This window comes from Scyliorhinus canicula, chromosome 25 (assembly GCF_902713615.1).
Source record: "Scyliorhinus canicula chromosome 25, sScyCan1.1, whole genome shotgun sequence".
NCBI classification, from domain to species: domain Eukaryota; kingdom Metazoa; phylum Chordata; class Chondrichthyes; order Carcharhiniformes; family Scyliorhinidae; genus Scyliorhinus; species Scyliorhinus canicula.
Genome location: NC_052170.1, coordinates 12422006 through 12435593, shown reverse-complemented (window position 1 = coordinate 12435593; position 13588 = coordinate 12422006). Strand labels below are relative to the sequence as shown.

The 13588-nt window shown below is 47.6% G+C and overlaps 1 protein-coding gene across 1 annotated transcript in view; it reads right to left on the bottom strand.

Moving 5' to 3' along the window:
- xab2 (XPA binding protein 2) overlaps positions 1-13588 on the bottom strand; it is a 58049-nt gene that overhangs the window by 39174 nt on the left and 5287 nt on the right. Inside the window, exons 4-7 of the mRNA XM_038784793.1 lie at positions 13358-13555; positions 10810-10944; positions 6188-6352; positions 1974-2118 (exon numbers count right to left, since the gene is read on the bottom strand). Coding sequence (XP_038640721.1) covers positions 1974-2118; positions 6188-6352; positions 10810-10944; positions 13358-13555 — 643 coding nt within the window. The remainder of the gene's footprint in view (positions 1-1973; positions 2119-6187; positions 6353-10809; positions 10945-13357; positions 13556-13588) is intronic.

Sequence of the window (13588 nt, the reverse complement as noted above, 5' to 3'; positions counted from 1 at the left end):
CCCAGAACCCAAAGATGTGCAGGGTAGGTGGATTGTTCCACGCTAAATTACCTCTTAATTGTAAAAATAAATTGGGTACTCTAAACGTTTAAAAAAAAATCTGTAGTATTTGCAAATTAGGTAGGGATTCAATTATTCATTCATGAACTGCCCTCAGCCAAAATTTGTTAATGAACAAGAGATGCAGTGACCTTGGAGATTACAGGATTAATAGCGGGTCTATCTGAGCAAGTTTATACAAGCTGAACCAGGAAGGAAAAGAGAATTTTGAATTGTACAATGTTGCACTGTCAGAAAAGTGTTGGAACCAGATTCAATAATTTTCAGAAAGAGATTGGATATATATACTTGCGAAGACTTACTACAACACTACAGGGCAGTGGTGAGATTGTGCGTAAGTAAGCTTTGCTTTTGGCCTCCTTGCTACAGTGGGGTTATATTTGCACTGGAGACATTTCAGAGACTGTTCATACTGTTGATTCTTGGGATAAGGGGATTGTCTTAGAAGGAGCGACGTAGCAGGTTGGCTTACACTTAGAAGAATGAGAAGTTACCTTATTGAACCGTGTAAGATTCTTCAGGGGGCTTTGCAGAGTGGATGCGGAGAGGGCCTTTCTCCCCCTGGGGAGAATCTAGAAGAGTTTCAAAAAAAGTGGTTTCCCGTTTCAGACGCCCTGGAGAGTAGTGGAGGCTGGGTCATGGAAATATTCAAGACTGAGTTAGGGTGGGATTTAAACGGTTCTGGGGGAACAGGGTAAAAAGCGATCAGATCAGCCGTGATCTTACTTTTATTTCCCAATTTTGTCTTTCACGGGGTGCAAGCGTCACTGGAAAGGCCAGCATTTGTTCGCCATCCCTACCTGCCCTTGGGTTGCTCGGCCATTTCAGAGGGTAGTTAAAAGTCAACCCCACTGCTGTGGGTCTTTTTAAAAAATGTATCTATGGGATGTGGGCATCGCTGGTCAGGGCCGGCATTTACTGCCCATCCCTCGCTGCCCTTCAGAAGGTGGTGGTGATGGTGGTGGGGGCCTTCTTGAGCCACCGCAGTCCCTGAGGCATAGGTACACCCACTGTGCTGTTAGGGAGTTCCAGGATTTTAACTCAGCAACAGTCTGGAGGTACGTGTGGGCCAGTCAAGTTAAGGCAGCAGATTTCCTTCATAAAGAGGCATTAGTCAGCCAGATGGGTCTTCACGCCAATCGATGACAGTTTCATGATCACCATTACTGAGACTGGCTTTCGATTCTAGATTTATTAATTGAATTTAAATTCCACCAGCCGCCATGGTGGGGAGTGCCCAGGGCATTCTCCTAAGCCTCTGCCGTACAGATTTCAGTGATGGAATGGTGGAGTTCGTTTGAGAGGCCAAACGGCCTACCCTTTATGTTCTTATGAAAAGGAAAATCTGGAGCGCGATAGGGAGCAGAGCAGTGGAGTGTGACTAAATGGATCACTCTTTCAAAGAGCTAGCACAGGAATGATGGGCCAAATGGCCTGCTTTGGTATCGTCCGATTCTCATTGGCGTCAATGCACTGAACCGTAAAAATGAACAATGAGCTAGGGTTGCTAATGGAGACATCATCCTGCTAGAAAGCGACATGCATGAATATCAAGTATGAACAAGACTGCAGATGCTGCGTTATTTACTGCCGACATAAGGGGCTGGTTTGGCACAGGGCTAAAGAGCTGGCTTTTAAAGCAGACCAAGGCAGGCTAGCAGCACGGTTCAATTCCCGTACCAGCCTCCCCGAACAGACGCTGGAATGTGGCAACTAGGGGCTTTTCACAGTAACTTCATTTGAAGCCTACTTGTGACAATAAGCGATTTTCATTTCCTTTCATTTCACATTGACGCTACGCGCTTTCTAGCTAAAGAAAGGCTGAACTGATGGAAGACTGGCAGCTTGCTGGGTCCAGCCTAACAAAGAGGGAAAATAAATGAATAAAAAACCACAAAGTAAAAGTGATTTACCTTCCTCGGTTTGCCCCATTTCTGCTGTGGTTTCCATTTTCGCTGCAATCATGCTCTCCTCAAACTGCGCGTAGCTATCAAACACCTGGGTGAAATCTCGAACTGTCATCACTGTTTGTATCGCCTCTTCATACACGTCTCTGGCCTGCAAGAGATTGCAGAGATTTTGCTTGCCCGCTGGAAATCAGAATGTGCAAACCAGTGGGAGGGGGAGAGAGAGAGGAAGAGAGCGCGAGTGTGTAAACACTGGGATTGAGTGCGTGCATGCGCCCAGGAAGGTGGTGAAGGAAACAGTACGCGTGCATGCACCCAATGATTAAGATGAAGGGATGGCTACATAATTGTCCAGGGTAAGGGTGAAAAGATGGGCACACGTGCGCGCTGACAAGGAGCTTGCGGAGCTGAAAGCTAAGTGGGAGGGGGAACTGGGGGAACAGATCGAAGACGGGACATGGGCTGATTCTCTGGAGAGGGTTAATTCTTCCTCCTCGTGTGCGCGGCTTAGCCTCATCCAATTCAAGGTGCTGCATAGGGCCCACATGACTGGGACGATGATGAGTAGGTTCTTTGGGGGTGAAGACAGGTGTGTCAGGTGCTCGGGGAGTCCAGCGAACCATGCCCATATGTTCTGGGCATGCCCGGCACTGGAGGAGTTCTGGAAGGGGGTGGCGAGGACGGTGTCGAGGGTGGTGGGATCCAGGGTCAAGCCAGGATGGGGACTCGCGATTTTTGGGGTTGGGGTGGAGCCGGGAGTGCAGGAGGCGAAAGAGGCCGGTGTGCTGGCCTTTGCGTCCCTAGTAGCCCGGCGAAGGATCTTGCTACAATGGAAGGATGCGAGGCCCCTAAGCGTGGAGACCTGGATCAATGACATGGCGTGTTTCATTAAGCTAGAGAAGGTCAAATTCGCCCTGAGAGGGTCGGTACAAGGGTTCTTTAGGCGGTGGCAACCTTTTCTCGACTTTCTGGCTCAACGATAGGGTACAGGGACAGTAGCAGCAGCAGCAAATTAATATATTAATTTTAATATATTTTTAAGTTCTTTTGTTGTTCATTGGGGTTGGGGGGCTGTGATACATGCGTCGATACGGTCTGGGGGTGTCACAGTTATTATGGTTTATTTTGTTGCATTTCATTGTTTGTCGTTATGTTTTATATTTTCTGTAAAAAAATTCCAATAAAAATTATATAAAAAAAAAGACAAGGAGCTTGCAAAGACGCCAACCTCATCTCAATTTGGAAATCTGATTATCCAAAAAATACTGGAACGGAAAGGAATGGAAATGGTTTACTCAACGTTACAGAGATGAAAAGCTATATCAGTAGAAAGAAGGACTTGTGAAGTAAGGACTTCATTCATTAAGCTGAAAAAGTTTAAGGTGCGGCTTGGTAGAACTGTTAGGGTTATGATACAGTTATGATTGGTTCCACTGGTTGGTGAGATGGCAACAAATTGCAGAAAAAATCATCAGAAATACAATTAATGGGGAAACTAGAATAGCCGCACGGTTAGAATAAGGATTTTCTGCCAGAAAACGGACTCCATTCTTTGATGAGTTAATTAGCTAACTACTGATAGTAGAGCATGAAAGATGAGAAAGATGTGCGGTGCCAGACTCTCCTCCACACTCCAAAGCGTTAAATGCTCGAATTCTGAAAAGTCCTTTTTCATATCTTGTTCGAAATGCAAGCACTGCCCAGGAAAGCACAAGGAGAATAAACAAACGTAACAATGTGAAGGATCATTGATCTAGGGGCCTCACTGCCAACTATGCATGAAGCAACATTAGAACCAGGGACTGGGGTCATTGACAGGACTCCGAACCACACTGAAGATGACGGCACTGTCTCCAAGCGCATGCATTTCACAACTGCTGCATAACGTCCCGCCAAATTTTTAAATGATCAGGAACGATCAAACAGACTCTTTGCCCCGGAGAAGAAAAGGCTGAGGGATGACCTAATAAAAGTCTTTAAAATAACGAAAGGGGGTCGATAGAGTGAACACAAAAAAGATGTGGGAGGTGCAAAACTAATGGCCAGAAATATGTTGAATTTATTAGTGACTAAGAATGGTCCTGCAGTGCAGCGGGAAGTAATCCCACCTCTGTGTCCGACGCTCTGGGTTTAAGTCCCACTCAAGGACTTGATGGCCAAGGAAGGTGCGTTCATAACGCAGCCAAATAGAATATAGAACATTACAGCGCAGTACAGGCCCTTTGGCCCTCGATGTTGCGCCATCCTGTGAAACCCCTCTAAAGTCCCTCTACACTATTCCCTTATCGTCCATATGCCTATCCAATGACCATTTGAATGCTTTTAGAGTTGAGCAACATGTAAAATTCTTCCAACATGCGCCAATGGCAGGTGTTAAGTTTGGGAGAGATTCCTGGGCAGCCATGTGATGGAAAGAACATTGGAGCCTCTACCATGAATAGCGTGGCTCCAGACTGAAACATGCATGGAGAAGGGCAGGCTGCCACAGCAACCCAGCCTCCGCGGGGATAGGGGAGCTAGTTGGCTGGTGTGGATCAGATTGTTGCCAACACCATGGAGTGCGATCACCGTTCAAGCTGGGGTGGATTTGGGACCTGCTTCTCCAGTGAAGATCACGGCGCTGTGGGTCGGAGCGACCTTTGGGAAGAAAACTGGAGAAGAGCTTAACCAATACTGGAGAAATCTCTTTATCCAGGGCAATTAGAAATCTGAAATAGAAACAGAAAATACTGGAAATACTCAGCAGGTCAGGCAGCATCGGTGGAGGCAGAGACACAGTCTTGAAACATTAACTCTGTTTCTCCACAGTTGTCAGACCTACTGAGAATTTTCAACATTTTGTGTTTTCACTTCTTTATACAGAGAGTGGTTTAAATGTGGATCTTGCTGTTGGACGGGAGTAACTAATGTATAACGCAGTGATGGGCAACCTGTGCCAGTGGGTGGGCAACCTGGGCCAGTGGGTGGACAACCTGGGCCAGTGGGTGGGCAACCTGGGCCAGTGGGTGGGCAACCTGGGCCAGTGGGCGGGCAACCTGGGCCAGTGGGCGGGCAACCTGGGCCAGTGGGCGGGCAACCTGGGCCAGTGAGCGTGCAACCTGGGCCAGTGGGTGGGCAACCTGGGCCAGTGGGCGGGCAACCTGGGCCAGTGGGCGGGCAACCTGGGCCAGTGGGCGGGCAACCTGGGCCAGTGGGCGGGCAACCTGGGCCAGTGGGCGGGCAACCTGGGCCAGTGGGCGGGCAACCTGGGCCAGTGGGTGGGCAACCTGGGCCAGTGGGTGGGCAACCTGGGCCAGTGGGTGGGCAACCTGGGCCAGTGAGTGGGCAACCTGGGCCAGTGAGTGGGCCACATGAGTGACCCTCCTTCATCTCAGTGGGCCGCAAGATTGAAATCGGGGCTCGTACACTAACCGTGACCCCCATGGATAAGATTAAATACATTTAATACACGTCGAATATTTCATAACGACTTATAGAAAATCCTTAGCCGTTTATGTATTAACAGAGCTATCAACTTCAAATGGTAAAAACAAAATAAATATGTACACTTTGGACGCTGAGGGAGCTCACGGCTCTCTCAGTCGATGTTGTGAGCAATCCGCTCGCTCCTCACTTCACTCGTCCTCGCTATACGTGGGAATCACTTCAGTCAGACCGGTAGGTAAAAAAATTACAGGGGTGGAAATCAGCATAGTGTGGCAACTCTGCACCTGGGCAACGGTCAACACTGGGCCGCACTCAGAACCCAGGTGGGACGCATGTGACCCCATCGCTGTTCTACGGGGAAGTTAGATCAGTAGGAGAGAGAAAAAGGCACTGAAGGATATGATGACGGGTTTGATGAATTAGGCTGGGAGGAGGCACAAGTACGGATTAGTTGGGGCAGCTGATGTGTCAGTGTTGCAATCTGTATAATACTGTATTACAGGCTCCCAACATTTCCATTGTAATTGTGAGATAGTCAATACACTACAGAATTTAACTAAAATGGTAACTTGGGCTGGTCATCATAGTGTACAACTACCTGCCTGGTTGCTACTTTGTAAATAGCTCTTTAACCGTAGCTCCTTCTCAGTGTCCACTGACACCAGAATGATTAACAAAACAAATATATGAAAACAGTCAAAACAAAAAAAGAATAAAAAGCGATTGCAATGCAAATAGTTAGAATCAGCAACCTTTGTTTTTTGCGCATTTCTTGATCAGTTTGGTGCCCATACCTTTTCAAAATGACCGCTTCGAATGTAATAATCAGCTAAAGAACACCAGAGCTTTCCGAGTTGGTCAGTGAAGCGAGTCAGGCCTCCCCGGATAATGGCCCCAACATTCAGGGACTTCACCTTGTCTGGGTTTGTAGAAATGAGGCGGCAGAGTTCATGCCACAGCTGTGGAACAACAACGAAAAATATGTTTCAATGCTTTGCTCTTAAATGTAGAAAATTAAGACTCTGCTTCTGTCCTCACCCTGACACTGCACTCTTCATAATCTGCAAGGTTACCAGGAGAGGGGCCGGGAGAGCTTTAAAAAACATTCCTTCATGGAATGTGGGCACCGCTGGTTAGGCCAACATTTACTGCCCACCCCTAATTGCCCTTGTTTAAAGGGCATTTAAGAGTCAACCACATTTGCTGTGGATCTGAATCGCTTGCAGGCCAGACCGGGTAAGGGCGGCAGATTTCCTTCCCTCAACGACATTGACGAACCAAATGGGGTTAACAATCGGCAATGGATTCATGGTCATCATTAGACCTTTTAATCCCAGATTTGTATGGAATTCAAATTCTACCATCTACCATGGTGGGATTCGAACCTGTTCAGGGCGGAAGCAAGCGGGGAGAAGTCGAGGAAGGCGGGGGGAGGAGACGAGGCAGAGGTGTGCAAGGGAGGGCGTCAAAATCAGAAAGTCACTCCACTATATTTTATTTGATATGCAACTAATTGTAAGTTGAAAGTGCGCGGTTTCTAATCGCAGGCCCCATTCTGCGGTGAACTTTCTGCCGACGCCCACAAGATAACAATCAGTCTTCCGTACGCATTCTTGGATTCAGCGAACATGTTGGTGGTGGGTTGGGAGTCAAGGGTATGGATCATCACCGTGGCTTGCATTATTGACAGCTGCCCAAAGACCCTCACCGGAAAGTACACAAATAAACAAGAGGTTAATGGCTGAGCCGCGAGCCTGGAGTGCAAACTTTTAAAATATACCGTCTCCGTTCACATGACAAATTGATGGGGGTTCTGGAGAACCACTGGAGCCTAAAGAACGAGTACAATTCAGTGCCTTCAGAAGAGGGGTACAGAATTTAATCAAATGTTGGGTCATGCAGTGAAGTGCCGATTACCTACCAGAAAACTGAAAGTGGCAGATAAACATCGAACAAAAAATGTTTGGATATATTCCTACAGTACATGGGCGGCACGGTGGTGCAGTGGTTAGCACTGCTGCCTCACAGCGCCGACTACCCGGGTTTGATCCCTGCCTGCACATTCTCCTCATTTTTACGTGGGTCCACAACCCAAAAATGTGCAGGGCAGGTGGGTTGGCCACGTTAAATTACCAATTAATTGGAAAAAGACTTTTAAAAAGAGGGGAAAAAATAATTCCTACAGTACAAAGGAATAATGCCCAAATTAACCCTGTAGCGAACCGTTTTCTTGGTGTACCTGACATTATAAAGGAGCAATAATGTACATGCATCTCCCAAGAAAGACATGCTGTCGAAGATTCTCCACTTGCACTCATCAGGGCAGGGGCAAGAATGCCAGATTTCAGAGGGAAATTTATGCTACATATTGCTAGAAGCTGCATATATTCATAGGCATGGGCCTGTCCACTGCAGGCAAAAGGAACAAAGGAATAAGGTGGGTGAACTTAAGGCATGGATCGGTACTTGGGACTACGATGTGGTGGCCACCACGGAAACTTGGATAGAAGAGGGGCAGAAATGGTTGCTGGAGGTTCCTGGTTATAGATGTTTCAATAAGATTAGGGAGGGTGGTAAAAGAGGTGGGGGGGGGGGGGGGGGGGGGGGGGGGGGGGGTTGCATTATTAATTAGAGATAGTATAACAGCTGCAGAAAGGCAGTTCGAGAAGGATCTGCCTACTGAGGTAGTATGAGTTGAAGTCAGAAATAGGAAAGGAGCAGTCACCTTGTTGGGAGTTTTCTATAGGCCCCCCAATAGCAGCAGAGATGTGGAGGAACAGATTGGGAAACAGATTTTGGAAAGGTGCAGAAGTCACAGGGTGGTAGGCATGGGTGACTTCAACTTCCCAAACATTGAGTGGAACCTCTTTAGATCAAATAGTTTTGTTAGGGTGGTGTTTGTGCAGTGTGTCCAGGAAGCTTTTCTAACACAGTATGTAGATTGTCCGACCAGAAGGGAGGCCATATTGGATTTGGTACTTGGTAATGAACCTGGGCAAGTGATAGATTTGTTAGTGGGGGAGCATTTTGGAGATAGTGACCACAATTCTGTGACTTTCACTTTAGTAATGGAAAGGGATAGGTGCGTGCAACAGGGCAAGGTTTACAATTGGGGGAAGGGTAAATACAATGCTGTCAGAGAAGAACTGAAGTGCATAAATTGAGAACATAGGCGGTCAGCGAAGGACACAATTGAAATGTGGAACTTGTTCAAGGAACAGATACTACGTGTCCTTGATATGTATGTCCCTGTCAGGCAGGGAAGAGATGGTCGAGTGAGAGAACCATGGTTGACAAGAGAGGTTGAATGTCTTGTTAAGAGGAAGAAGGAGACTTATGTAAGGCTGAGGAAACAAGGTTCAGACAGGGCGCTGGAGGGATACAAGATAGCCAGGAGGGAACTGAAGAAAGGGATTAGGAGAGCTAAGAGAGGGCATGAAAAATCTTTGGTGGGTAGAATCAAGGAAAACCCCAAGACCTTTTACACATATGTAAGAAATATGAGAATGACTAGAGCGAGGGTAGGTCCGATCAAGGACAGTAGCGGGAGATTTTGTATTGAGTCTGAAGAGATAGGAGAGGTCTTGAACGAGTAAAATCTTGAGGATAGACAAGTCCCCCGGGCCTGACGGGATATATCCAAGGATTCTATGGGAAGCAAGAAATGAAATTGCAGAGCCGTTGGCAATGATCTTTTCGTCCTTACTGTCAACAGCGGCAGTACCAGAGGATTGGAGAGTGGCGAATGTTGTGACCCTGTTCAAAAAAGGGAATAGGGATAACCCTGGGAATTACAGGCTAGTTAGTCTTACTTCGGTGGGATGCAAAGTAATGGAAAGGGTACTGAGGGATAGGATTTCTGAGCATCTGGAAAGACACTGCTTGATTAGGGATAGTCAGCACGGATTTGTGAGGGGTAAGTCTTGCCTCACAAGTCCTATTGAATTCTTTGAGGAGGTGACCAAGCACGTGGATGAAGGTAAAGCAGTGGATGTGGTGTACATGGATTTTAGTAAGGCATTTGATAAGGTTCCCCATGGTAGGCTTATGCAGAAAGTAAGGAGGCATGGGATAGTGGGAAATTTGGCCAGTTGGATAACGAACTGGATAACCGATAGAAGTCGGAGAGCGGTGGTGGATGGCAAATATTCAGCCTGGAGCCCAGTTACCAGTGGCGTACCGCAAGGATCAGTTCTGGGTCCTCTGCTGTTTGTGATTTTCATTAATGACTTGGAATGAAGGAGTTGAAGGGTGGGTCAGTAAATTTGCAAACGATACGAAGATTGGTGGAGTTGTGGATAGTGAGGAGGGCTGTTGTCGGCTGCAGATGGAGTATAACCCTAAAAAGTGTGAGGTTGTCCATTTTGGAAGGACAAATATGAATGCGGAATACAGGGTTAACGGTAGGGTTCTTGGCAATGTTGTGGAGCAGAGATATCTTGGGGTCTATGTTCATGGATCTTTGAAAGTTGCCACTTAAGTGGATAGAGCTGTGAAGAAGGCCTATGGTGTACTAGCGTTCATTAGCAGAGGGATTGAATTTAAGAGCCGTGAGGTGATGATGCAGCTGTACAAAACCTTGGTACGGCCACATTTGAAGTACTGTGTGCAGTTCTGGTCGCCTCATTTTAGGAAGGATGTGGAAGCTTTGGAAAAGGTGCAAAGGAGATTTACCAGGATGTTGCCTGGAATGGAGAGTAGGTCTTATGAGGAAAAGGTTGAGAGTGCTCGACCTTTTTTCATTAGAACGGAGAAGGATGAGGGGCGACTTGATAGAGGTTTATAAGATGATCAGGGGAATAGATAAAGTCAGAGACTTTTTCCCCGGGTGGAACAAACCATTACAAGGGGACATAAATTTAAAGTGAATGGTGGAAGATATAGGGGGGATGTCAGAGGTAGGTTCGTTACCCAGAGAGTAGTGGGGGCATGGAATGCACTGCCTGTGGAAGTAGTTGAGTCGGAAACATTAGGACCTTCAAGCAGCTATTGGATGGGTACATGGATTACGGTAGAACGATGGGGTGTAGATTAATTTGTTCTTAATCTAGGACAAAAGTTCGGCACAACATCATGGGCCGAAGGGCCTGTTCTGTGCCGAATTTTTCTATGTTCTATGTCCAGGCAGGGCGCGATTTCTGAATTAAACAAAAAAAAACGCCGGGACAATTTGCATTTTCCATGGCAATACCGTAACCAATCAGTCCACTCGCCAACCGATCAGCACCGGTTTTTGTTTTCAACCAGTACAAATTGTTGCTCACTTTGAAACATGGCATTCATGTCTTTGCCCTGATGAGTGCAAAATGTAACGCTTCGACAGCACGTCTCTTTTTCTTCAGCAAGTTCTGAGCTACGAGATCCATCACTGTTTCTGCTCACACAAAGATATTGGGCAGACTGAAAACGGGCTTACTTGGTAGTTTGATTTCCCTTCTTTTGAGACAAACGATTCATCATTGACGATGGCAGCGAGCCGGACAGCCTCCTCGTCCAGGCGATCGATGGAGTGAAGGTACTCAATGTATTCCTCAGCGTTTTCGGGAGACAGCTGTAAATATTGAAGGATAACATAAAGGAATCGCCATCAATCAGATGGGTGGCAGAGGAGAAAGAAATATGTAGATTCCTTACCCGGGGCTTAAAGGTTGCCAATCCACACTTGGATTTTAGAAAAAAGACACAACAAAACCTGACAGTAGCAGCTGAGTGACTGCAGTTCATTTACCCTCTTATTGAGAAGTCACCTTTTCGTTCATATATTCCCTTGGAGTGAGATCAAGTACTCACAATATGGGGCAGTGAAAAACCGTATGGCCAATAACCAGTCCATCTGAAGCAAGGCAACTGTGCCGACATCTGCCAGTGGTTCAACTTTGCCATCGCAACAAACACAGCTAAACAAACCTATTCCTTCTGCCCTACGGGGAGCTTAAGGGTTGCTGAACAAGAGGAACTCCATGGAGGTGCCCCCGGATTATAGGAAGCGGAACAACGTATGTCTGCAGCTCTCCATTTCTGAGCCTGTACAAATCCGAATCTTGCTGCATTTCATGCATGGGAACATAATAAATCTGAACAGGAGTATGCCGCACGCTCCCCCTCCCTCCCTCCCCCTCCCCCTCCTCCCCCACCCCTGCCCTCCCCCACCCACCCCCTTGTGCCAACACCGCCCCCCCCCCCCCCCCCCCCCCCCCCCCCCCCCCCCCCCCCCCCCCCACCCGGGCCACCCCACCTGCCGCGAGCCTACTCTGCCAATCAACAAGTTGACGACCGATCTTCTACCTCATCTGCATTTTCCCATCCAATCCTCAAGTCCCTGGATTTCCTTAAGAGTGCAAAATCCCGATGACCTCAACCTTGAATGAACTGAACAATCACGGCGCTCTGATTCACAGCCCTCGAGAGCAGAAATTTCTCCTCAATATTCAGTCCTGAGTGACCAACTCTTCATCGCGAGTCGGTGATTCCTAGCTCCTGGCACTCCGGAGAAGTGGAAACAGCCTCTCTGCCTATCAAATCCTCTAATAATTTTACATGTTTCAATAAGATTACCTCATTCTTCTAAACACCAGAGGATCTAGGTCCATTTGATTCAATGTCTTAATTATCCATGCCCTCCACTGCTGACACACCAGACAGAGCACAAGATTTCACTGCAACAACTCACCAATTTAACAGCATGTCCCAAAACCATGGTCTCCATCAACTAGGACAGGGGCAGCAAGTGTATGTTAATAACATCACCTGCAGGTTCCCCTCCATGTCCGACATCACTTCTTACTTCATTGTCACTGGGCCAAAGTTTTGGGCCCCCCCCCCCAACTTTCCTCCCACCCTCCCCCATAACACAGTGGCAGCACCTTCACTACCTGGACTGCAGCGCAGCTCCAGAAAGCCCACCGCTACATTCTCAAAAACAACCAGGATGGGTAATAAACATGATCTTGCTGGAGTCACCCCCAATCCAAAGATTTGTTTTTTATTCGTTCACGGGATATGGGCGTCGCAGGCTACGCCAGCCTTTACTGCCCAACCCCGAGTAGCCCTTGAGAAGTTGATGGTGTGCAGGGCACAGTGGTTAGCATTGCTGTCTCATGGCGCTGAGGACCCGAATTCGATCCCGGCCCGGGGTCACTGTCCGTGTGGAGTTTACACATTCTCCCCGTGTCTGCGTGGGTTTCACCCCCCACAACCCAAAGATAGGTAGGTGGGTTAGCCGCGCTAAATTACCCCTTAATTCGGGAAAACAAAATGAATCGGGTACTCTAAATTTTTTTAAATGGTGCGTTGCATCTTGAACGGCTGCAGTAGGTACACCCACAATGCTGTTAGGAAGAGGGTTCCAGGATTTTGACCCAGCGACAGTGAAGGGATGGCCGATATATTTCCAAGCCAGGATGGTGTGTGATTAGTAGGGGCATCTCCCGGTGATGATGTTCCCATCGGTCTGCTGCCCTTTGTACTTCTGGATGGTCGTGATCGTGGGTCTGGAAGCTGCTGTCTACGGAGCCTTGGCGAGTTGCTGCAGTACATCTCGCAGATGGCACACACGGCTGACACTGTGCGTCAGTGGCGGAGCGAGCGAATGTTTGAGGAAGTGGTGCCCATCAATGGGCTTCTTTATCCTGGATGGTGTTGAGCTTCTTGAGTGTTGCTGGAGCTGCACTCATCCAGGCAAGTTGAGAATATTCCATCACAATCCTGATTTGTGGCTTGTAGATGGAGGAGAAACTGGGGAGTCAGAAGGTGAGTAGTATGAATTCCCAGTCTCTGACCTACTCTTGGGGAGCCACACTTTTTTATGGCTAGTCCAAATAATCAGATAACAAAAGATCAAATGATGAGAACATTGCCACAGACCGCTTTAACCAGCGGTTCTGGAGGTCAATTAGAAAAGGACTGATTGTTCCTATAACACACTTGAGCAGAGGCAGATAGAAATGCCACGTTTACTCTCGTACCTTCAGGTAGCGTCTGTAGACTCGGATTGCAGTCTCCGACAGTGGAAACTGCCGGACAAACCTCAGGTACACGGGCCAAATGCGATAATGCTGGGTGACAGGGAGGGCCCGCAGGGCCCTGTCGAAGGTGCGGCGAGTTCTCGTTATCTTACACTGATCAACCTGGAACTGGCAGTAGTCCAGCCAGATGCGTGGCATCTGAAAATTTTAAAAGAAAGTGTTGATTGTTTA